This window comes from Lindgomyces ingoldianus (genome assembly GCF_010093535.1).
Source record: "Lindgomyces ingoldianus strain ATCC 200398 unplaced genomic scaffold BDR25scaffold_6, whole genome shotgun sequence".
NCBI classification, from domain to species: domain Eukaryota; kingdom Fungi; phylum Ascomycota; class Dothideomycetes; order Pleosporales; family Lindgomycetaceae; genus Lindgomyces; species Lindgomyces ingoldianus.
Window position 1 is genome coordinate 1944458 of NW_022985167.1, and position 23150 is coordinate 1967607.

A 23150-nucleotide genomic window follows, 5' to 3' on the forward strand; every position below is an offset into this window, starting at 1 on the left:
CTAGCAGTAACAGATTCTTATAATAAGAAAGATAATTATGTACAATATAAAAAAAAATAAAACAAAAAGAAATAAGCCTTATATAAAGGCGTTATTAGTCTAGTTAGTCTAAGGCATCTTTGCGCACAGGATCTAGCTAGTCCACAGATGCTTCTATCTAGACAGAGAGGTAGTTAGTTAGGACTAGTAATTAAAAAGCCTAGTTTAGTGTTTTTTTTATATATATATCTACTAAGTTATTTTTACTATTAATTTACTTTATTTTAGTAATTTTTTTCTTTTTATATAATTTATAGAGTAATATAATGTTAATTATAAGTTACTTTTTACTAGTAGTGCCTAGCTTAATAAAGTAATTATATAAAAACCTTTAATTTATGCAGATTACTACTAAGATTAGTAGTAGTTTAAGTATTTATATAATTTACTATAAAGTTATACTAAGTGTAATTACATTATTAAACTTTTTAACTATTTTATATAGTTTACTAGTAAGAACACTTCTAGTTACTCTTTTACACTTAGTAAAATTTTAGTATATAATGTTACCTAGTATTTTAAAGTAGTTACTTTACTTTATACAGTTTTTATTACTTAATATAATTAAGAATTCTAGCTATAAGCTAAGGTCTTTATTATTAGTAAATAATCTATTTATAAAGATAAACAGCTTTACATAATTAAGCTATAATAGTAAAAAGGTAAGACTATGTTTACTATTATCTATCTACTATTAAATTTATATGTTAAGTGTGTTAATGTTATTATATAAAAGGTCTATAGTTTATGTAGTAATAAAGAGGTTAAATGCTGCCTTTAGTTAACATATAAATATAATGTATACCCCTTTTATATATTACTTAATATATTATTATGCAGCATCTTTATTTTCTAGGTTAATTATATAAAAGTAGCTTACTTATCTTTTTTAAGTAAAAACTACTATATTATATGTAAGTTTAATCTTTTTACTATTAAACTTAATAAGCTGCTTTTTTACTAGAATAGTTTTACTTTTTATATAAAACTTTACTTTTTATAGTTTTTTTTTTTCTCTTTATATAAAATTTTTTATTATAATGCTTAAAGTGTTATTTATTTATAAGCTAGTAATACTAAAAGTGTGCTTTTCTTTATTAGTAATTAAAAAGTAAAAGTTATATAAAAAAATATACATATATAGCTTTTTTTTATAGTAGTTATAGTATGTTTTAAACTAATACAGTTTTAATTTAGTAGCTCTATACAAGAGTTATACAACCTAGAGTATTATATTTAGTAGAAAGCTCTAGCGCATCTTTTTTAGTAGCTTTATGTATAGTGTGCGCATAAGCTTATTTATTAATTAAATATATGCTTATATAATATTATGCAGTTTAAAATACATTTTATATATAGCTCTTAAGCTTACTTTTATAGCTAAAAGTAGTCTCTAGCTTATTTTTTAAATAGTTAGTAACTAAGTAAGAATTTCTTTTTTTTCTTTATTTAAGTAGCTAGTAAACACTAAGTAGGATTTCTTATATAGTTAAGTTATTTTACTTTTTACTTTTTATATAAAGTAAAAGTTAAAAATCTAACTTTTATGCCTTATTAAGTTATATGCTATAACTTTAAAAGTGCTATTAGTAATTAAAGTATTTATCTTTATATAGTCTAATTTCTTAAATAGTTTTTTAAGTATAGTAATTACACTATTTATATAAAGCTTAATAAATAAGGCCTAATTATTTTTTTTTTTAGGTTAGAAATACCTAGTCTAGACTTTATGTAAGTTTCTTTTACCTTTTACTTCTTCTAGTATCTATATCTTCCCTTTGCACTAGTGCAGCATTGCTATTCTAAGGGGCTTAGTCTGTAGTAGGCTTTAGTTCTGCCTTTATAATATTTTTATAAAGCTATTTTTTTTTTCTTTTTTTTAAAAAATCTTTTTATATAAGGATTAGTTTATCTAAGTTATTTATTATAAGTAAGTTATCTTTTTTTTTTATAGTATAGTTTAACCTGTGTATATTAAAGCTTTAGTAGGCTATTTTTTTTAATAATAATGTTTCTTCCTTTAATGCTCTTAATCTTATATAGGCTAATCTAGCCTTTTTTTTCTTTTTATGCTATAATCTTTAAGCTAAGGGGGAGGTTAAGAACTTTATATATTATAAGGCTATTATAAGTGTTAATTATATAATTAATGTTTACTTTTACATAGTCCTTTTAAAGTATCTTTATTACCTTTTATATAGCACTTGCTTATGTAATAATGTTTAGTAATAGTAAAAAGTCTAGGTTAATTCTTAAGTATGCTTTAAAGACTAGCAGTGTAGGTACTAGACTGTATAGGCTAGCTATGTTATTTAGAGCCTTAACTGCTATCTGTAAGATAGCTTTATTATTTATACAGTTACCTAGCTTAGTCTTTAGAATATTAAACACTTATTAGAGAAGTGTATGCGTGCGCTTAACTTTTCTAACTACCTAATGTGCTTTTATAGGCATTTACTTACATGTAGCTTTTATAATTTTTACATAAGCTTAAAAATCCTCTAAAGTAAAGTTTATACTAAAGTTATACATAATATAGTCTAGAGGTTCTTAATAAGTGTTAATCTAGCATTTACACAGTGCATCCTAGGTATCTTATGTAGACATAGATTTTAAAAATATAGCAGCCTAAAATAATATGTCTATATTAATAATATATAAGACATTCTTATTATTAATTTATATAACATTAATAATAACTTTATAGTTAAAGTAAGTGTTATTCTTAATTATAAACTTAAATCTTTATAAGGCCTAGTTATATAATTAATAAAAGTAGTAAAACTTCTTAATCTCTTCTAGTACTACAGCATTAATGTTATAGCTAGCGCTAGTTAGCATCTTCTAAAGTCTCTTTATGCAGGGGTGTCTAAATTAGTAGTAGAGGTAGTAAAGTTCTAATTTAGTAAAAAAAGACATAAATTTTTCCTTACTAATATTAAAAAAAAAGTGTTTTTATTTTTATATAATAAAAATAGTAGTTTTGTCTTTATGTATAATAATATTTAAAATGTTGTTAAAGTATGCTCTAAGTTAGTTAGCATTTGCTAGTAATAGTAGAAATAGTGTTAAAGTCTCTAAGATGTAGTATATAACTAGACTAATTAAGTTCTAGATTTATACAGTACTAATTAATTTTTTTAGTGTCTAGCTTCTAAAGCTAATATCTATTTAGCTAAGTATTTAATTAATTTTTATATATAAGTTCTTTTATATATACACCTTAAGTTAAGACTTACTAATAGTAGAGATCTTTACTACGCCTATGTTTTATAGTTTGCCTTAGTATACTGTATAGTATTAGTTATTAAAGATAAACTACTTAGCATATTTCTTAGGTTTAATGCTATAGATGTTCTTTTCTATTGCATAGTATAAATAGGCAGCAGAGGTAAAGTAGTTAACAGCTTTTTTAGTATTTTTACTTTCTTATTTTATTTTTTTTACACTATATAAATTATTTTTTTTTTAGAGTAACTTTTAAAGTCTTAAATATATAAAGTAATAGCTTTATATAATAAAGTTTTATTATAAAAATTTTTATATAAGGCAACATACTAGTTCTTTGCTTATATATAGTTATTATAAAGGTAGTTTAATAACTAACATTTTTTTTTATAGCAGATAAAGCACTTTTTTATTTATGTGCAGTTGTCTTTAGATTATAGCCTAAACTTAAATAAAAATCTTTTATATTATTCTTTTTTACACAGAGGGAAGCTTTCTTCTTATTATGTAAACTTTTATTATGCAAAGTTATATTAGTAGTCTATGTAGTATGCATTAGGCAGTTTTTAAAGGTATTAGTTTACCTTTTAGTTTATAGTAACTTAGAGTAATGCTTATAAGTTACTAAATAAGGCTTTACATAAGAGCTTAATAGTAAATATAGTATATTTTAGTTCTAGTTATTCTTAACAGGCTTATATAATAGTAGTGTGTAGTAAAACATCTCTTTAGAATTCTATTTTTAGTGCCCTTTATATAAGTATAAGCTTATTAATTATTGTTTTAAGGACTTTATGTAAACTTTTATTAGAGTTTTTTTATTAGTATTATATAAAGGTTATTATTATTTAGTCTGTCTAGTACTAGCTATAGTTTATATTAGTGTTAAAGTAACTACTTAAGGTGTTATATAAATGCTTCTAGTTATGTCTAAGGCCTATGTTATATATATAGGACATATTTACCTAACCTTTTAAAATATCTAAAAAGATGTCTATGTACTAAGTTTTCTAGATATCTAGCTATTAACATAAATTAATAAAAATTTTTATTTTATTTATAAAAATGTTATATAGTTAACTTATATAGTTATTATTTTTTTTATGCTTTTTAGAATTATATAATCTTATTTACTAGAAGTTTTTCTTTAGTAGTTTCCCTCTAGAGTAGAAGTTTATATAGGTTATAATGTAGTATAAATTGTGCAGGTAGTATTAGTGGTGCATACACTACTGCAGGCGGTGGTGTGTACGATTAAGGGTGTGGAGCAGGCGTTAGGTAGGGTAGCATGTATTGTTTATACAGTAATTAGTGTAGTGCTAGCTAAGGTGTAGAAGCAGGTAATACTAGTATATTTAGTGTTAATAGCAGCATTATGTTTAGTCTGCTTCTATGTAGAGCCTTATATAGTAATAAAAGTTATGTATAAAGCCTTTTTAGTGTAATTACTTTTCTTTATGCTATATTATACAGCTTCTAGGCTTAGGTACTTTTAGTGCTTAGCTATAGTGTAATTCCTTTATTCTCTAGCACTTATATAAGCTCTCTTTTAAACATGCAGCTAAGTGCTAAGAAGTCTTATAGTGTCTATTTTTTAAAATCTTTTATATACACACTTAGAAAAGTAGCACTTTTTTAAGTTATTATACATAAATTAGTAATTATATAACTTATATATAATTAAGTTTATAGGCTTATTAAAGCCTCTAACATGTTAATCTTGTTATTCTAGTACTCTAGGCTAGTCTTATTTTATAGTGTTACCTCTAATATCTTTATGTCCTTTATAAGTTATTTATATAATAGAAATTATTTTTTATTCTTTTTATTATTATATAGAGTTATTAGTTGCTAATAAAATTTTATTATAATAGTATAGTTAATTACTTTTCTAGTAGATTACGTAGGTACTGCTGTTATCTAGCTGCTAGGTTGTGCAGCTTTAATAGCTTTAGTGTGCGCCTTACACTATCTCCTTCTTACTTTATACAGTAGCAGAGCTTACTATATAATGTAAAGAATTAATGTGCTATTGTCTAGCTACTAGGTTGTGCAGCTTTAGTAGCTTTAGTGTGTGTCTTACACTATCTTCTTTTTACTTTATACAGTAGCAGAGCTTACTATATAATGTAAAAGATTAATTTACTATTCTAAAGAATAAGTAACTAAATAAAGTACCTTATAAAGTGTAAGTACTCTACTGTTACTTTTCTTAAGAAATAAGTAATAAAATAAAGTACTTTATAAGGTGTAAGTACTTTATTATTACTTTTACTAATTTATAGTTAATTAAATTAACTACTAATTAGTGTTAAATAGGCTCTAACAGCTAGCTACTTATAGTATAAGCACTTAAGTAGCAAAAGTAAGAGTAGTGTATAGTATGTATAGTGTATAAGGTAGGTAAAGTAAGAGTAACATGTTTCTAGTTCTATTACTCTTTTCTTTCCTCTATATAGAGGAAAAGGGGGATATCTAGATGTTCGCGCACAGAGGTTCGCGCACGAGCATCATGTGACATAGATACGTGATCCTGCTCGTGCGCGATCGCTCGTATCCAGGCCGCGACGCTGCTGCTGCGTACAGACAATTTATAATATATTCTTAGATCTAAGTTTCTTCTTTATATCTTTTAAGAATTATAAAGTTTTATAATACTATATCTAAGCTACTAAAGTTTTAAATAGCTACTTTCTAGTATACTTTAAAACTGCTGTTTAAAGAATAGTTTTTTTTATATTACTAGTAAAGTTTATTATTTAATCTTTTTAATATTTTCTTGTTTATAAGGCTGTATTTAGTAGTAATATCTTTTATTATTATAGTAGTATTTTTTTTTTTAAAAGTGTAGGTAATTTTAGTAGAAATGTTCTACTTTTTTATAGTTTAAGCAGGCTTTATTCTCTAGCTACTTTTATTATTTCTTTGTTAAAGGTAGCTTATTATGTTCTAAGACTTAGCTTTTCTTAAAAAAAGAGCTTTATATATACTTTATGTAACTAAGGTCTATTAGTTTTTTATTATATTATAAAAGTTTTTTTTTTAAAAATAAACTTTAGTTTTTTTTTATTTTTTTTTATTTTTTTTCTCTTTTACACTTCTTATGTTAGTTGTTATAAGTTGTTGCTTATATAATATAGTTTTTAAAAGTAGTTAGCTTATTATTATACATAAATTTATTCTTTACTATTTTACTTAGTTTATTATAGAACATGTAATAGAGGGCTTTTTAGTCTATTTATCTATAGATAGCTAATTATTCTCTAAAGTGTGCTATATAGTTTTAGACTAAGGCAGTACTTTATTTTATAGTATTTAATTTATTAGCTATAATTTTTTTTATCTAAGGTTTTATAAATAGCTGTTAAGGCTTTTTTAAAGTTTTTAACACTGCTAAACACTTTCTTAGTTTTAGAGGTAAGTGCTGCGCTATTTACCTTAAAGTCTATCTAATTATCTGCATAAAGCTAGAACTAAATTACAGAGAGGCCTTCTAAGTGTAGTCCTATCTAGAATATTATTTCTGCGTTTATCTAAAATACTTCTTTATTATATTATATATAAAGGTAACATTTTATAAAGAATAGTTAAAAGTTTTTTAGTAATTCTTTAAAAAGCTTTAAAAAGGCTAGCCTTAAAGTCTTTTTAGCTATAATACTTACTTTTTTAGTTAAGATGTTTTAGATTTTTGCTAGCTTTACTTATAGTTTATATATTTAATAAGTGTAGTTAGTAGCTTTTTAAAAGCTTAAAAGTTTAAAAAAGTTTTATAATTTAATTACTTTTTAGTAAAAGTTAGTAACTTTTTTTTAAAAGTTTATAAGTTTACTAATGTTTTTACTAATCTAACAAAGTTTCTTAATATTATCCTAGATTAAATTAATCTATTCTACTAAGACAGCTTTACTTTAGGTAGGAACTCTTATAGATTCTAATAAAGCTGTGTAGGCTATGTTAGAATCTAAATTATGTTAAGAGGTATCTATACTTTTTAAAGAAAGTAGTGTTTAATGTTATAATTCTTACTTTATAAAAGCACTTAGGTCTTATAATATTCCTAGAGAGAAGTAGGACAGGTAGTAGAGGCTAACTAGTAGGGTGTACAGTCCTACGTGCAGGCTAATAGGCTATTAGAGGGGAGTAGGGTGACTAGATTATAGTTTACCCTTAATGCAGCAGTAAAAAAGCTAAGTTAAACAGTCCTATTAGATAAAGTTAGAGGTATATATAGTGTAAGATATATAAATAGTATTGCAGCTTTTTAGAAAGCTAAATGCTACTTAGTTTATATAAAAAATAAACTAAACATTAAACACACCTTTTAAAGGTTGTTTAATAAGAGAACTATATACATGTGTTAGTAACGCTAAGGGGAGCAGGAGGAGTTTACAGGAGCCTGCTAAGGGGAGCTCTATAAGCTCCCTAGAGCTCCCTAGATTCGCGGCCTGTCTCCTCATTAGATGACACATTCTTCCATTACCGCGGGCAGCTGTGCTGCGTCCGTGTCCTCCGATTGGTTCATAAGCGAGCCCTGTCCCAATCCATCTAGATTGTGGAGCACTGCTGGTGGAGTTACGCTGGTCCAACCGTAGACCGTAACAGTAAGCTAAAGTAGGTAAGCTATTCTAAAGGCGCTTCAGACAGTGCAATTAGACTAGGCAAAACACGCAAATGTATAAGTAAGAAGTAAAAGTAGTCTCTAAATAATATTCTAAGCTGTACTATACTATATAGTGCTAGAGCAGGTTGTTATAGGCTATAATAGAGTTTGTTGTATTGTGGTCTTAGCAAAAGTAAGCGACTCGGGTGTGTGAGCAACTCGCTCGTGGTGTACGTTAGTGTTAGAAATGCATTAGTGTAGAAAGAGTAGTTTAGTGTAGTTTTAGTAAAAATAAGTAACTTTGTAACGATCCTCATGAATCGTTCCATCTCGGATGGCCCGGAAGGCCCCCGTATCGGCCCCGACCTCGACCTGGCCCCGACCCCTGCTGTTACCCCTATTCCCTCATGTATTTAGTCGCACCTCGCCCCCGTAGCTAGCTCGGTAGTTTTCTGATATCCTTTCGTACAAGGCCTATAGGTGTCAATGGCATTCCCAGGTTCAGAGTCCCCACGCACTCCCATATGCCTCTGAGTGGACTCCCACCGCATTCGGACCCATTGTCTTGCCTGCGCCGTTACAAACTTAGGTGTGTAAGCAACTTACCTGTGGTGTACTTTATTTTAAAACTTTACAATGTAGCTTTATTATTTCTTAATTAAGAAGTATGTACAGCTTTAAGATCTAACTAAAATAACAAATATTTAGGCATCGATAGAGGTAAATTATTGCTTAGTCAAAGTTCTTATAGATTTAGTAAGGCAGAAAAGGCGCAACGCGAATGGTAAGACATTGCACATATTAACGCACACAATAGATAACAGTATTGCCGGACTTGGCACTATAAGCAAAGCAGTGGGGTCAGTGCTTTCGCTCTCTGTTCACCCAGACATGCATACGCACGCTGCATGGCGATGCTTTGAGTAAAGCATTTTATAAAGTTTGTATTTGAGAGGGCAAACCGTGGACACGAACAACAAACACGATAAACATGATATTGGACATAGAGTTTAACACTTTAACATTCTACAGATTATTGTACACCATTAGGGAAGTCACTAAACTGCCTGCGATGCGGTTTGACTTCCTCGTTCAAAACCTTCCCGACTTCGTTCGTGGCCAAAGCATATCCGGATACTTAGAGGAGGATATCAATAAAGCTACCTACGGGAAATTCAAACCTGAAGATGATTCCCTTTTCAATGAGCATCTAAAGGGTGCGTAGCCTTCTCCCGAGAAAGAAAACTGCAAGTTGATACAATAACTTAGCATATGGTAGGCTTCGATCTACAGGGTCTGAATAGGGTGAAGGTAACGCGCACGCTTTCTCAATCAAGCCAGTATTGTAACCGATCGCAGCAGCGTGAATTACTCTTTCCAGTTAAATATTGAAATGAACTGGTATTCTAGCCCAGTTCCTCATATCTGTCAACGTGTTCAGCGATGACGTGAATAAGTAGGCCAACTATCCCCGCCATAGAAACCGCCAGACCCAAGCATTGCAGGTTTCCACCGCATCGAATGCCCTACGCATTTAGGGCAGCCTGTGAAGATAGCAGCTGCATCCTAGACAGGTGAGAAGGGAGAGTATCGCATGCACCCGGAACTGTCCATTGAGCCTAAGCATTACCCACCGGTCTTTCTAAGACTCGCACTCTGTTATAGGGAAATGTCAGCATCTCTGTTCAGCACGCTTTCAAGGACAATAAAACTTAAGTATAGGGGTCATAACAGCACCAGGGATTAATGAAAGATAGTTTACCTGTAGTGGTTGACTCGCAGCGTCTAACAATTACACCCAGCCATTCGTCTGCCGACAAACACCTCTCTTACAACCTTCGCCAAGGCTGCTCTCGTGCGGCAGGCCTCCTTTTGGGGTATAGTATTGCCGCTCCATTGGAACGCCTGCCCACTTCTTGAGCCTGTATGCGACTCGATCGACATATGATTCCTCGTCCAGTGTTAGGGTGCCTAGCTTGTTGCAAGACTTGCAACGTTGATTGAACACCACAGCATTGTACCCATTCCCAGGATATCCTCTTATTAATATGGCCACCTTCTTGCTGCTCCAACCATCCTTGGAACAGGCATTGTTGTTGCACTTGAAGCGGCCTATAACGTGGGTCGAGTATTCGTTGTTAGAATCTCTGCTGTTACTCTTTTCGTGGAACCTCGTCGACGCGATTTTGTCGGAGACTGCCTTCACGACGTCCTGGTGGAGCGACTGATACATAAAGGAAGCCCTCATCTCTTCCTTACGCGTAGAGAAATTCTTCCTAACCATTTTCGATAACGCAAGTATCGTGCGCATAATTGACAATTGAACAGAACGGGGAGCAGTTCAGAGAAGGTACCGTATCGAGAAGTCTTTGCTGATAGTCGAGAAAGTGAGAGAGCGAAGGAAGGTCGATTGCAGCGTTCCCAACCGTACGTACTACGACTCGTAGATACGTGAACGTAGCAGTCACGTGAGCCGTTGAAACGTAGGAGGAGTGTGAGCTGTAACGTACGTAGGAGCTAGCTCCTATTACAGACTGTAATACGTCTTAGAGAGATAATATTTCCTAGTAATATAAGGTCTTATTAGACAGCTATAGGGACGCGTTAGAAGGGTGTTTAAAGTTATGTTTTTAGAGTAATAATTAGGTAAAAACTCTGCAGTTTATATAATAATTAAAAAGCTAGTAAAAAAAAAGATTAAAGTGTAAAATTTTATAATTTTAGTTAACTTTTTACTTTTAATATTATTTTTAAATTATAATTGCTTATAGACTTACTTATTATAAGCTAGATGTCTTAGTTCCTTTAGTATAGCAGGTGTATAGCCTTATTCTAAGAATTCTTTTAAGCTAGCTTTTTCTACTAAACTAAAGTTACCTATTATGCTAGTTTTTATTAACTTACTTAATTAAAGTTTTTATTATTAAAGTCCTTAGTTTTCTTTTATAATAGTACACTATTTAATAGTTTTTTAGCCTTTATAAAAAAGTACCTAGACAACTCTACTTTTAATAATAAAGTATTATTTACTATTAAGTAGAATAATGTCTAAATAAAAAATAAAAAGTTAAGGCTAAAAAAGCTTAGATACTAAGTAAAGCATAAAAGCTAATTATATAGTAATTATTAGTTATTTTAGATATAGCTTTATAAAGCTAATTTAGTGTATAATAATAAAAAAGACGCCTCTAGAATAAAGTTATAGCTCTATAAGAAGTGCTATGCTAAAGGTAATTACAGAAAGGTAAAGAAAGTTAATAGTTACACTTATATTATCTACTACCTTAAGAAGAAGCACTAGATAGATGTTAGTAAAAGAAGTGTCGCGTATACTAAGAGCCTTAGCTAGGGCTTAGAGCCTAGGACTAGGGCTTAGAGCCTAGGACTAGAGGCTTAGAGCCTAGGACGCAGCTTAGGATCTAGAGATATTATGTTCTAAAGCTTAGTGTATATAAGAAGAGCCTTTAGCTTTTTTAGATAGCAGAGTTACTTTATCTAATCTTCTAAACAGCTACTACTAGGCTATTTTATCTTCTACAAAAAGTAAAAGCGCTTTTTTACTTAATAAGCTAAGAATTCTCTTAAGTCTATTTAAAGCAGCTTATAAAGTTATAGGCTTGTTATATATTATTTTTTATAGTGTTTAGTAGGAGAAAGCTTTATAAGCAGTAGTTATTAACTAGGTAATACTTTATAATTTTTTTTTTATACAGCATTATTAGTAAAACTTTAAAGTATTATTACCTAGAATAAAGCTAATCTTCTTACTGCCTTTCTAGCATCTAACACTACATATTTATTTTACATGTAGTAGGGATATACATAGCAGAAGCAGGAGATTTAAATAATGCTAAGAATAGCCTAAAGCAAAATTATATTAAGCATTAATATATAAACTTCTTTAAACTACCTTTTCTTTTTAGGTGTAGTGTTACACTTTATTAGTAAGTATATCTTAGCTTATTAGTTTAGTATTTTAGTATTTTTTATTAAACTAAACACTAACTAATAATACTGCGTAGATGTTAATAACTAACACTATAACATTTTAATTAGCTTTTATAACCTATATAGTAACTATACTAGAGTAAATTAAGCGCTAGAGATTATTAAAGTTATTAATAACTTTAAAATTTTATTAAAATTTTATTATTTAGTAGCTAATAATGTGTTAAATAATAATAATAAGACTATTTTTACTTTTACTTAACATCTTAATATGCCTCTTACTTCTAAGCACTGTATACGCTGCGCTAGCTATACAATCTAGCTAGTAGTAAAAGCAGTTATTTATAGTAAAAAAATAAGTGCTTTTAAAGTAAAGCTTACTTAAGTAGCTTCTTAAAAATAATTTAACCTTTATTACTACTATAAAGTTATTAAAAAACTTTATAATTTTATAAATATAGTGCTAGCATTATATAAATAATAAGAAGCTTTTATAACTTTTTAGGCTACTTTTAATAATAATAACCTTTTCTAGAGCTTTAAAACACTTAATCTTATATAAAATAGTAGTATACACTAGCATAGTGTTTATTTTATGCTCCTCTGCTGTTTTAAGCTTAAGGACACTATTACTAAGTTTATACATAAGTAAAAAAGCACTAATAATAACTTTATAAACTTTACTATTTTTAGTAACTCTACTTTTACTAAAGTTATTACTAAAAATAAATAAAAAAAGTTAATTACTTTTATAAGTTTTTTAAAGTCTTTTACTTTATAATAAAACACTTTAAAAGTAATAGCTTTTATAGCTCTTTTTAGATATTTATTATTAACTTATAACACCTTTATACTAAGCTTTTATGTATAAGTAATAAACTTAAGAGTAAAAGTAATAATTACTACTTTAAATTTAGTGTAGTATTTAGCATAAAAAAGTTGCTTATATACTAAAAAAAGTTTATTATTAAGCTACTTATATTTTATTACTATGTAGTAATAATTTTAAACTTTTAAATTTGTCTTATTTAGTTTAAGAACTACTAAAGAAAGCACTTTATATAATATAAAAAAGCTAAAGCTTTAATAAAGGCTATTTTTTAAAAGTATGTTAATGTAAAGGCTAAGGCTAAGGCTAATAATAATAACATTACCTAAAAGCTTACGCAACGCAAGTTACCTAGTAGTAACTATTATAATAAAAGCTTTAAAAAAAACTTTTTTTATTAACATAAGCCTTCTTACTAGCAGCTGCTTATATAAAAAGTAGTAAAAAATAATAAAGTTGCAGCAGTACTATAATAGCTACTGTAAAGACATTACTATAGCTAATAATAATAGCCTTTTATTTACTAACTTTTTTACTTAGTAAAAATAAGTTAGACAACTTTTTTACTTTATACTATATAAAATTACTTTTAACTTTTTATTTATCTTTTTTATAAGCTATAATTATAAGAGGTCTTTTTTTAGAGGTAAAAAGACTATTACTTATAATAAAAATAAGCTTTTTAGCTTAATAATTAAAGCTTTCTAACTATAAAAAAACTAGCTCTAGTAAGGTTATATTTATAGTAAAATAAGGGACTTAGTAGACTGTATACACTGTAACGTCTTATAAGCTATTAAAACATAGAAGGATTGTAAGCTGTAATAGTTACACTCTATAAGTAGATTTAAATTCTCCCTTTATGTTAAAATGTACTAACAAACTAAGAAGTTACAGCCTAAAAAACAGCAAGTTGAAACGTATTACGTACGGTTGGGAACGCTGGTCGATTGTTATAGGTGAGGGGAAGTAGAACAGGTCATATATAAGAGGAGACGTGTATACGAGAAACTATGTGTATGTTAGTAGCGTGAAGTAAAGTGAAAGACGTAGTATATGACTCCCTTATTGTTAGACTCTCGCTCCCTGGACAATCAACTAAGATGGCTAAGTAAAATTGCTAGACTTTCGAGTGACGTAACCAATGCTCACCGCTTCTCGTACGTGCTCGTACGTGAAGGGGACTCACTATTCTTCTAATACCGCGGTCAACAACCATTTTGGGTTTTGAAAGTGATGTATCTACAAAGAGCGAGTGCGGCGAATATAGTTGTTGATTGCATATTCGATAGGGCTATTAGATGTTAATAAGGTGATTCGTATGTCTTTAGTAAAGAGCCCCTGTATCCTCATATACAGTCGCTGATATTAAGCTCCCTTCCTTTGTATCAGAGCTTCATTGAAACATTCTTAAACCTCTAGTTTCCTCCTTAGGTACAGCCCCTTGTACGCCTGGCGGTCGGTATTCAACGGGACACCGACATCAGGCAACTCCTTATCCTTCAACACCCATTCCTTCCTAAGCCTATCGGAAAGAACCACCACTGAAAGCGCAATCAACTTCATCCCAAAATCTTTGGACTACTTTTGGTTAGCCACGCACACGAAAGCAAACGGCATGAATCTCAGTGACTCCTCCCCCACCTTTAACGATTCCTTCGCTCCCTTCTCTCCTGCAAGAACCCTAGCCCTCGGCTCGGGGCAGATGGTCTGCCAGCCCTCTTGTTGAAAGACGAGCGGGTCATTCTCTCTCAGGAGTTGTTGTGCATGGTTTAATCAAATCTGGTGATGCTGAACACGTTATTTGTTTACATACTGATGCATGTGTACGTCGTGGGCTTCATCATTACCAGCTTGAACAGAGTTCAGGTTCTGAAAATTATAACTTCAGGAAATCCATATATCTCCCAAACACCATGTAATGCAGCTACTCTCTTATCGACCATCTATCAACTCATCCTCCCCCATCATCCCTCCTCTCATCTAGCCTCTAACCCCACCCCTCCCCAAAATCTTCTCCCTCTCTAAAACCTCCGGCTTGAACTTGATCAAAACACCGTTTTCCCGGGCCACATCCCCCCACCCCCACCCCTCTCCTGCTCCGCTACACTATGCGCGCTTCACCCCCTCCGTCGCAAATCCCGCACCATATCACACCCCCTCAATAATCCCCGCCACAAACGCCGCACAATTGAGGTGCGACATTTCTCACAGTAACGAGATATATTGGTTTACTAGGAGCTCGTTGTCGTATAGCATGTACTGTGAGGCATCGGATTCGGAGCGCTCGAGTGCGTCGGCGGGCCGGCCGAAGAGGTGCCGCCAGAGTGTTTGCGCGATGAACTGGAGGAGCGGGAGGGTGCAGGTGGGCTAGATAGAGGAGAGCGGGTTGCTTGAGCGAGAGAGGAGGTCGAGGAGGCCGAGGCCGAGGGGGTAACCTTGGATGTTTAGTTTGCAAGACAAGTTTAGTGTGGTTGTTCAGTTTCTAGCTTCGAGTTCATGTTATGGGTATGAGTTGAGGTGATAGATAGAGGTGAGAATCAGGAGGGTTGGAGGGGTGTGTGCCGTTTCTCGAGATCTGCGATTCCTCGTACCCGCCGTTGGGCGTAGGATATCATTTCTACGAACAGGTATGCGAATGCCGCCCTACTCAATTCGGCGTTCTTCGTTCGATTAAGATTTCTGTCATATATTGTTTTCTTATTTGAAGGGTATCGTAGCCCGGGGGCCTGATTCTAAGCCCCGCTCATCGCTGTAACTGAGCTAGAGTGGGACTGTGGGGCGGTGTTGAAGAGATGTAGGCGGAAGAGAAGGATACAATGGCGGTTGGGGGAGAGATTGTGTGTGGGAGACGCTATTTAAGGAGGGAATCAGTCATGGAGGTTGAGGCTGGTAGAAAGGAAGTGTCGGAAGTGTGGTTGATATGCTTTCAGGGAGGTGAGGCTTTGTGCACGGTTGGTGCAAGTGGGTCGCCAAAGGACGCTTGCCTGCTTGGGGTTGGTGCTGCCAAGACTTTGTGACTTCATTCCTTCACCTCTGCAACTGTCTTGGCGTGTTCAGCCTTGTACCTTACCTTTTAATGAATAGAATCATACGGGCGCCTAGTCTATTTTCGTGTCCATCTCTCTCGCTCACACCTCATGGGATACGGACGTGAAGCCGCAGGTGCGGCATAGTAACACTGGTCCATTTCTCATAAACATCGGTGCTTTCCTTTCACTTTATTTTAGTCAATTAATTTAGTATTTAAAGCTAGGGCCCACTTCTTAAGATCCCTCGGGTGTCTCCGATGGATAAGGTAAATCTTGCCAATCCCCTTACCGAAATTCCGCAAAGAATAACAACTCAGCTACCGTCCACGGTTGCCCTTTCTCTTCTTTTAGTCTGCCGTACCTGTAGGCGGACGATTGATGACTGGACTGTGTGGAGAACGGTGGTCGAAAATAAGCCGAGCGTTTCTGGTGTCGTGACCAATTCGCTGAATATATCTGGGAGCGTTGAGTACCACCCAGTTGCTTCGATGCGTTTGAGGCTTCAATGAAGAAGTGCAGCTCAATGGATACGATTGTCTTCAATCCTCATTTCCCGTTTCCTACCAGACGGATCATTCAATTCAGGCTCTTCGGGCCTTACGATGACAATAAAACCACGCACACGACACGGTCAAATGCTTTCTATTTTCACCTCTTGTTACGTACGTTAACATGATGGTGAATCAGTCGACGGGATAGCTAAGAATCGTGTATTGGCACCAGGGGGAATGGACCAAGGATATAGGGATGGGGTTATTACGCCTTTTGGGATCGTGGATGGAATTGTGCCATTTGGATTTTTCATGTGCCTGTGGAAGTGCGAATGGTGGGCGAATTTTGGGAGAGGTGGGTTGTGAGTTCAGGGGAAGGGTATTTCAGTGCGCCTTACCTCTCCAAGGGTTCAGTGCTAAGAGCTGAGTTTGAACAGTAGCGGAAGCGATGATATGGGCACCTCTCGCTTTTGGGGGAAATACACAGTGGCAAAGTCTCAGCCTAGCCGTCGAGATTCCGAAACAGAATCGTCTAGTCGACAAAATGGGAACTGCTCTCAAGCTTATTCTGCTTTCCTTCGGCGATAGCTGAGTCACACGGGGTCGGAAACGATAACACCCGGCCCCAACATCTCGTAAGTGGCGTAAACCCACAGTGCCAACTTCTCAGCCTTTGCGATCAAGACAACAAAACGGAACCGTACGTCCAAGTCCACCGATACTGCGAACTTGCTGTAACGTTCTTGAATCAAACCTTACTAAACTAGCTAGGGGTTTTTGTAGTGTCAAGCGAATAACGAAAAGGTAGCCCTATCCCTTCCTTTTCAGCTTCCTGTATTTCTCTTGCATGTGTATCCTGCAAGGCTGTAAAAGCAAGTCCCGCATGAATCCTTCCTAGCCGCTCATCCAATCAGCTTATGCACCTGTTCCCTTCAGCCTTCCTTCAGCCTCCCTTCAGCATCTACTCACGCCTCTTCTCATAAGCTTATAAAGACGCTCCTGCCTACCACAGCCTACCTGCCCTCGCACTCTCATTCCTAAAATTCTAGCCCTAGTCTTTGGATCTAGTGCAGACCATGTCGTCACAAAAGATAGCAACCGGTATATGCCAGGATCGCCGTTGCGACAAGCTAGGTAATCCGTCTCGCAAGGTGTGGTACTGCACAGCGTGCCGAAGCTGTCTGTGTGATGACTGTTGGGATTACTCTCCTATCCACTCCGCTCCTGGTGCACCGAGACACGAGAAGTTAGCATATCTTCAATATCTCCGGTGCAAGCGACTGGAACAAATATTAGACCCTCCAAGAAACCAGAACGAACTGGAAAAACTGCATGACCAGGACACAAATACCACTTGGTTTGGTAGGTCTCTTCTCAACACGACTCATTCATTGGCTTACACCAGTACAGGAATTGATCGATATGATGATGGCCGACCCTTCCTTCAAGATTTCGAGACATTTTCTCATCTGATGGCGAATAGTCCTGGAGCGGACCTAGTGAAATATCCACAACTAGTATCATTCGTGGGCGAAACAAGTATGCAGTCACAAAACGATTCTTCGACAAACAGCTAACAAATAGCAGGTGCTGGGAAAAGCACTTTAGTCAAGATGCTTATCGACCACGAGGAATCAAAGAACGATCCTAATGCGGCTTCTTCCTTTCCGTCTCCCGTAACCGGAAGTCCGATCAACGACACAACGCCGACGTCTGCAGATGTCCATCTCTACTCCGATCCAGCCACTTGGGGAAACGAACGACCAATGCTATATGCCGATTGTGAGGGGCTTAATGCGGGAGAGCGTGTCCCCATGGGGGCACATTGCAAAAGGATTGTAAAAGGAGATAATTCTAGGCGGCTGGGTCTTCGGGTCCGCCCACTCGAATGGGCAAACTCGGACGAGACCAAGACTCGTCAGTATGCCGTTACTCAAACATATCCACGGCTTTTATACACTTTCTCGGATGTCGTGGTTTTCGTGCTTCGAAACCCAAAGTAAGTCCCAATTCAAACCCATGCTGTTGGCAGAGGCTAACAGCCTCAGGACATTTGAGCATGCAGTATTGACCAAGCTATTCGAGTGGGCCTTTGCGTCATTAGAGGCCAGTACCAATCAGGGAACACTCCCCCATGCGGTCATTGCCATAAACTTTACTGATGTTCGCGTTGACTCTGGTTCATGGAATGTCCAGTACGCAACGAATGCCTTATTACATGCTAACAAGCATGTCCTGGAATCTGTTACCGGGGTTCCCAAGTTGCAGAAACTCGCAGACAAGTGGAGAAGGAAGAATAAACGCATCCACAGTATCCTAGACTTGATCCATTGCTACTATGCCTCATTCCAGGTTGTTCGCATACCGGACGACAAGAACCTCTTTCTGTTGTCCAAGCAAGTGTCTCAACTTCACACAACGATCGCTGACCGATGTGAAAAGGCCTACTTGAGCAAAAAGCGAGCAAGGTTGCTCTCCTCTGCGGAAGATTTCAGCTTCTATATTCAGCAGGCATTCAATCATTTTTCCAGGAAATTGGACCGACCCTTTGATTTCAAGGTATACTCCCTACGAAGAAATCCAATTCCGCAAAACCTGGGAGACTACATCCTCCGTGTGGCCATTGCCATCCAAGAGAGTTCTCCACATGAGACTGGGCAGTGGATTTTCGAGAAACTTAGCTTCATGGTTGCATCTTGCTTCCTATACGACTGCACAACCTTCCGTAAAGGTACTACCCCGTAGTTAGGTATTTGTATCCCTCCTAGCTAACAGCTTGGGTAGGCCAGCCCCAAGATCTATTCGGAGACTATCTGCCGAATTTCGAAAATGCACTCATAGAATTCTGCAGTATGCACTGGCCCTGCGAGTTCAGCAATAAGAAAGGTCGCTGTGTGAATGTCAGCAAACGCCATGACACGAAAGGGCATCAAAATGCAAAAGGCAAAATCATCGCTGCGGGGAAGTACCAGTCAGAGTTCACTGCAGATAAGTATAAGGTTGTTTGGATGAATTCACTGAAGACGAGACTCGCCGAATTGCAGGAGGATTTGAAACGAGTGGAAGAGGCCGGTGAGGAATTGGAGGACCCCCTCATATCGATCCGGAAGCAGCACACGGAAAACATCGCACGTTTCTTTTTGGACGTGGGTGGCGCGTCCCATTTCTCGAGCCACGCGACGTGCCTTTGCTGTCTCATGAAGTCTCCAGAACATGCACTTCGATGTGGGCACGTTCTCTGCTCGAACTGTATAAAGTCATTTGGGGTAGTAAAGAAAACTACCATTGAAATGCCCTTTTGCCCGCTACACCCTTTCGAGACCATGTGGGCGCAGCCATGGAAGATTAGGATGAAACCAGACTTCGCTGGCGTTCGTATCTTATCACTTGATGGGTTAGTCTCCATGTACTGTTTATTACTGCTGCCATCCTAACAATTACTTAGAGGCGGAATTCGCGGAATTGTAGAACTTGAAGTCCTCAACCAAATTCAACGGAACCTGGGAGTGGATATACCTATTCGGGCTTTTTTCGACCTTATTGTTGGCACAAGGTTTGCAACTGATCCATTGAATTTCTGTTTTAGGCACTAACAAACTCTAGTACGGGAGGGATAATAGCTCTTGCTTTAGGAGTGAAGCAGTGGCCTGTCGGTAAATGCATCGAACAGTTCAAACGCCTGTGCGACCAAGCGTTCACACCTCGCGAATTCCATGACATTTGGGGGTTGCAGCATCTAGCTACCGCTCACCACGGCAGTATTTGGGAAACCACACCTTTGTACCAAGCTTTGCTAGAGTCTCTTGGTGACAGTTATCTATTTGGCGGCTGCCAAGATAGCGATGCGTCCTATGCTGCCCGAGTTGCAGTCACAACAACCGATGAAATCGCTAGCAAAGGAGTAATAATCGCCAACTACTGCCGCAAAGGTGGCCAGCGCAACTACGAGTTTTTACGGCCCCACGATCCGTATTTTGAGATGAAAATGTGGGAAGCTGGTGCTGCCACTGCAGCTGCCGCCCCATATTTTAAACCATTTGTCCATCCAAGAACAAACGCAACTTATCTCGATGGCGCTTTTTTCAATAACAACCCAGTAAGAGTTGGGCATCTGGAACGCCGACTATTGTGGCCCGATGTTCAGAACCAGCCGCCTGATCTATTCCTGTCGATCGGAACGTCACAAGACCAGAAGCAGGTTGACAAGGAGCTCAAAATTAAAGAACTACCAAAACAGTGAGTTGGGTGATTTTCACCGCTAATAATTTTTCTCTGACACACCTATGCAAAGCGAATTAAGCTCCAGCAACTCGAATCCGGCAAACTTGAAAGCGTCCAGCAGGTGGAGAAGTTTTGCGGGGTTGTGGCAGGTGGGAAAAGCCGCGGTAAGTCAATCATTAAGTCAGTTTTCAGATCGAAAAATGCTAACGCCCGCAGTTCAATCGATTCGAAGACGTGATCAACTCTGAGCGCCAATGGAGCGAGTTCATGGAAGTAGCAATTCAACAAAACAACAGTCGCGAAGAAGGGAGTCGATATATCCGAATTAACCCTGATATCGGACGTCAACCACCTCCACTGGATGCCAAAGGGGAGGTAGAAAAATTGCAATCTGATATCTCCCGGACAATGGTGAGCCATGAATCACAATGTAAGGTTGAAGAGGTTGTGTTCCGCCTCGTGGCGAGCTCGTTCTATTTCGACAAGGGCAAGGCTACAAGGAATCGAACGGGAGGAACAGCCACGGTATCTGGTGAGCATTCTTATGAAAGTATCCGGCCCCTAAAAGCTGACTTTCTCAATAGGGAAATTCCAGTGTCGTTTTGAGGAATCATCGGAATGGCTCAAACAATTGGGCCGCTTTTTTAGAAAGCAACAGCGTATAGATTTTCAACCGTACTTTGATATTTGGAATGGTCTTCCACAACATGCAAAACAAAAGGCATGTTCAAGTGTAAAGAGTGTTACACCAATGTGCTAATGCGTAACAGGTTTCACTAACGGAGGCTGTGATTGAGAGAATGGCAAGTCATGGGGAGTTCAATATCGGGGAGACGAACATTATGTCCACCGCAGACTGCAAGACCGACATACGGCTTTATTTTTTCGGGCCCTCGTCTAACGGCGTTCAAGGATATTCAATTAGCGGATTTCCTCGCGACTTCCTATCCGAAGATCAATGGATCAGTAAGTGTATATCCCTAGATACTTGACGTGACTCTTCCTGATTGTGGCTATAGCTAGAAATTCTGACGGAAATGAGGAAGAGCAAGAAAGTGACGAACAAATTCATGGTCTGAGCAGATCACGAACAAGTCGGCGAATAACCACTACCCACGACCAGGAACAGAGCGACAAATGGAGGCTATCGCAGCTAGGGAAAAAGCTGAGCATTTCTCACATTCGGAGCGTCTCGGACCAAAATGTCAGCACACAATTCCACGGCCTCAGCTCCGAAAACCGCCGAAAGTCAGACGAGGTAGTGCCAAAGTCCAGCGCCAGAGCCTCGGTATTGAAAAGACCTTCAAGTATGAGAGAAGCTAGACATCATCGGAAGATTGATACACAAAGCCGAACTAGCAACGACAGCTCTGAAATCTTACCGGCTCCTCTAGGCAATCGCTCCCGTCGAAAGACACCCTCTATAATTGTAAGCCCGACTGATGTGGGTTATCAAAGACCCTCGCTTTCAAGATCTTCACACGTCTCGACTACCGCTCCGACACTTGGCGACTCGTCTGTGAACCCAGATCCATACCCACAATTCCCTGACTCGACACACACCCATACTAGCCAATACGGGGGCAACTCAGAATCAAAAACCCTAGGCTCCTCCCTTGGGCCTGAAGTCGTGGAGAACACTCCCTCAATAAATCGATCTGACTTCAGCAGGAGCTCTTCTTCTGCTTCTAGATACCGGTCTACCGGTCTGAGAGCAGGACAGGGCTCTTGGAGTCCTTCGACAAATCCATCGCAGCAGCCAACCACCAGACCCTATTCTTTCAATCTAGATCCAACGCCGACCACGAACGAAGAAGCATCCTACAAGGCTGTACCACCCAGTTCCTACGAGTCGTACTACTCCCCAGCCTCTGCAAATCCACCCCCTAGCACCGCCCCTAGATATACCGACCAATACTCGTCCTTCCAGATCCCCCCACCTCAGAATCCTTCGCAACAACCCGCGCCCACATTTAGGGGCACCCCAATACCTCATACCAATCCCTTTCAGCCACATCCCTCGTCTTTTCCCAGTACATCTAGAGTCAACGACTCCGTGAGTCGGAGCTCTAGCAGCTCGGGCAGGCTGACTCCTCATGCCCTCAATTCCGATGAGAGATTTGAGATGGAACTGGAGTTGGCAAAGAAGGCGAGCTTAGCGGACTTGGGGAGATATTGATAAATGGCGGACCATAGGAATGGCTTGAAGAATGTGACGAAGTACACGCGATTGCTCGATGAAGTACCATTCAGGAAGATACATATATTTTATTTCATTATGGTCATCCCAGTGTTTAAAGTGGACATGGAAGTTTTTTGACCGCGACGAATCGGCGGCGGGATCGCTCGTCGGTCATGGTTAGATTGGAAGAACGGTGTGGTACACAAGGAGCTTTTCCGCTATAGGAGCATGCGTTAGACTTGGCTAGACCAAAACCTTAATATATTCACGGCTGTAATGCGAACAATTTCTACAAAGTAAAAGAATCAAGCTAACTTCTTCTTGTTACTTAGCGCAAAGGCTGGGCATGTGGCGAGGCGAGCTTCGAAACATTGATCATAGAGTTGAATTTCCACAGGGTGATATAGGCTGTTCAGCGCAAAACCAGAAGGGTTTCAAACAAGTACATTCTCAAGTAGTAAATACTCCAGGCCCGGCTAGCGCGCCGTCACATTTCACCACCGCGCTACATTATTTTGACCTGCTTCTGCTTGATAATTGCGTACAATAGCATGCAATACTATATAGTTTAGTGCGGCCT

The 23150-nt window shown here is 36.6% G+C and overlaps 4 protein-coding genes across 4 annotated transcripts; 2 read left to right on the top strand and 2 right to left on the bottom strand.

The window, feature by feature from the left end:
* Positions 1–8858: 8858 nt before the first annotated feature.
* On the top strand, positions 8859–9092 carry BDR25DRAFT_214176 (uncharacterized protein; the record flags this gene model as incomplete). The annotated part of the gene is made up of 1 exon (XM_033684783.1): positions 8859–9092. One exon carries the CDS (start codon positions 8859–8861, stop codon positions 9090–9092), a length of 234 nt encoding a protein of 77 aa, XP_033551862.1.
* Positions 9093–9659: 567 nt separating this feature from the next.
* BDR25DRAFT_215296 (uncharacterized protein) lies at positions 9660–10151 on the bottom strand (the record flags this gene model as incomplete). The annotated part of the gene is made up of 1 exon (XM_033684835.1): positions 9660–10151. The coding sequence occupies one exon, from the start codon at positions 10149–10151 to the stop codon at positions 9660–9662; it is 492 nt and encodes a 163-aa protein (XP_033551863.1).
* A 4476-nt stretch (positions 10152–14627) lies between these two features.
* On the bottom strand, positions 14628–15818 carry BDR25DRAFT_323085 (uncharacterized protein; the record flags this gene model as incomplete). Its single annotated transcript, XM_033692077.1, has 4 exons — positions 14628–14748; positions 14857–15014; positions 15239–15379; positions 15798–15818. The coding sequence occupies 4 exons, from the start codon at positions 15816–15818 to the stop codon at positions 14628–14630; spliced, it is 441 nt and encodes a 146-aa protein (XP_033551864.1).
* Positions 15819–17193: 1375 nt separating this feature from the next.
* On the top strand, positions 17194–22851 carry BDR25DRAFT_280671 (uncharacterized protein). Its single transcript, XM_033687832.1, has 12 exons — positions 17194–17529; positions 17578–17706; positions 17755–18166; positions 18216–18898; positions 18952–19561; positions 19613–19720; positions 19771–20403; positions 20459–20552; positions 20605–20920; positions 20973–21109; positions 21159–21354; positions 21408–22851. Exons 1-12 carry the CDS (start codon positions 17244–17246, stop codon positions 22565–22567), a joined length of 4764 nt encoding a protein of 1587 aa, XP_033551865.1. The 5' UTR covers positions 17194–17243; the 3' UTR covers positions 22568–22851.
* The last annotated feature ends 299 nt before the right edge of the window (positions 22852–23150 follow it).

Coding starts and splice junctions, on each gene's coding strand:
- BDR25DRAFT_280671 (XM_033687832.1), top strand. CDS start 17,244: ATGTCGTCACAAAAGATAGCAACCGGTATATGCCAGGATCGCCGTTGC. Junction 17,530..17,577: donor CACAAATACCACTTGGTTTG/GTAGGTCTCTTC, acceptor ACACCAGTACAG/GAATTGATCGATATGATGAT. Junction 20,553..20,604: donor GGCAGGTGGGAAAAGCCGCG/GTAAGTCAATCA, acceptor TAACGCCCGCAG/TTCAATCGATTCGAAGACGT.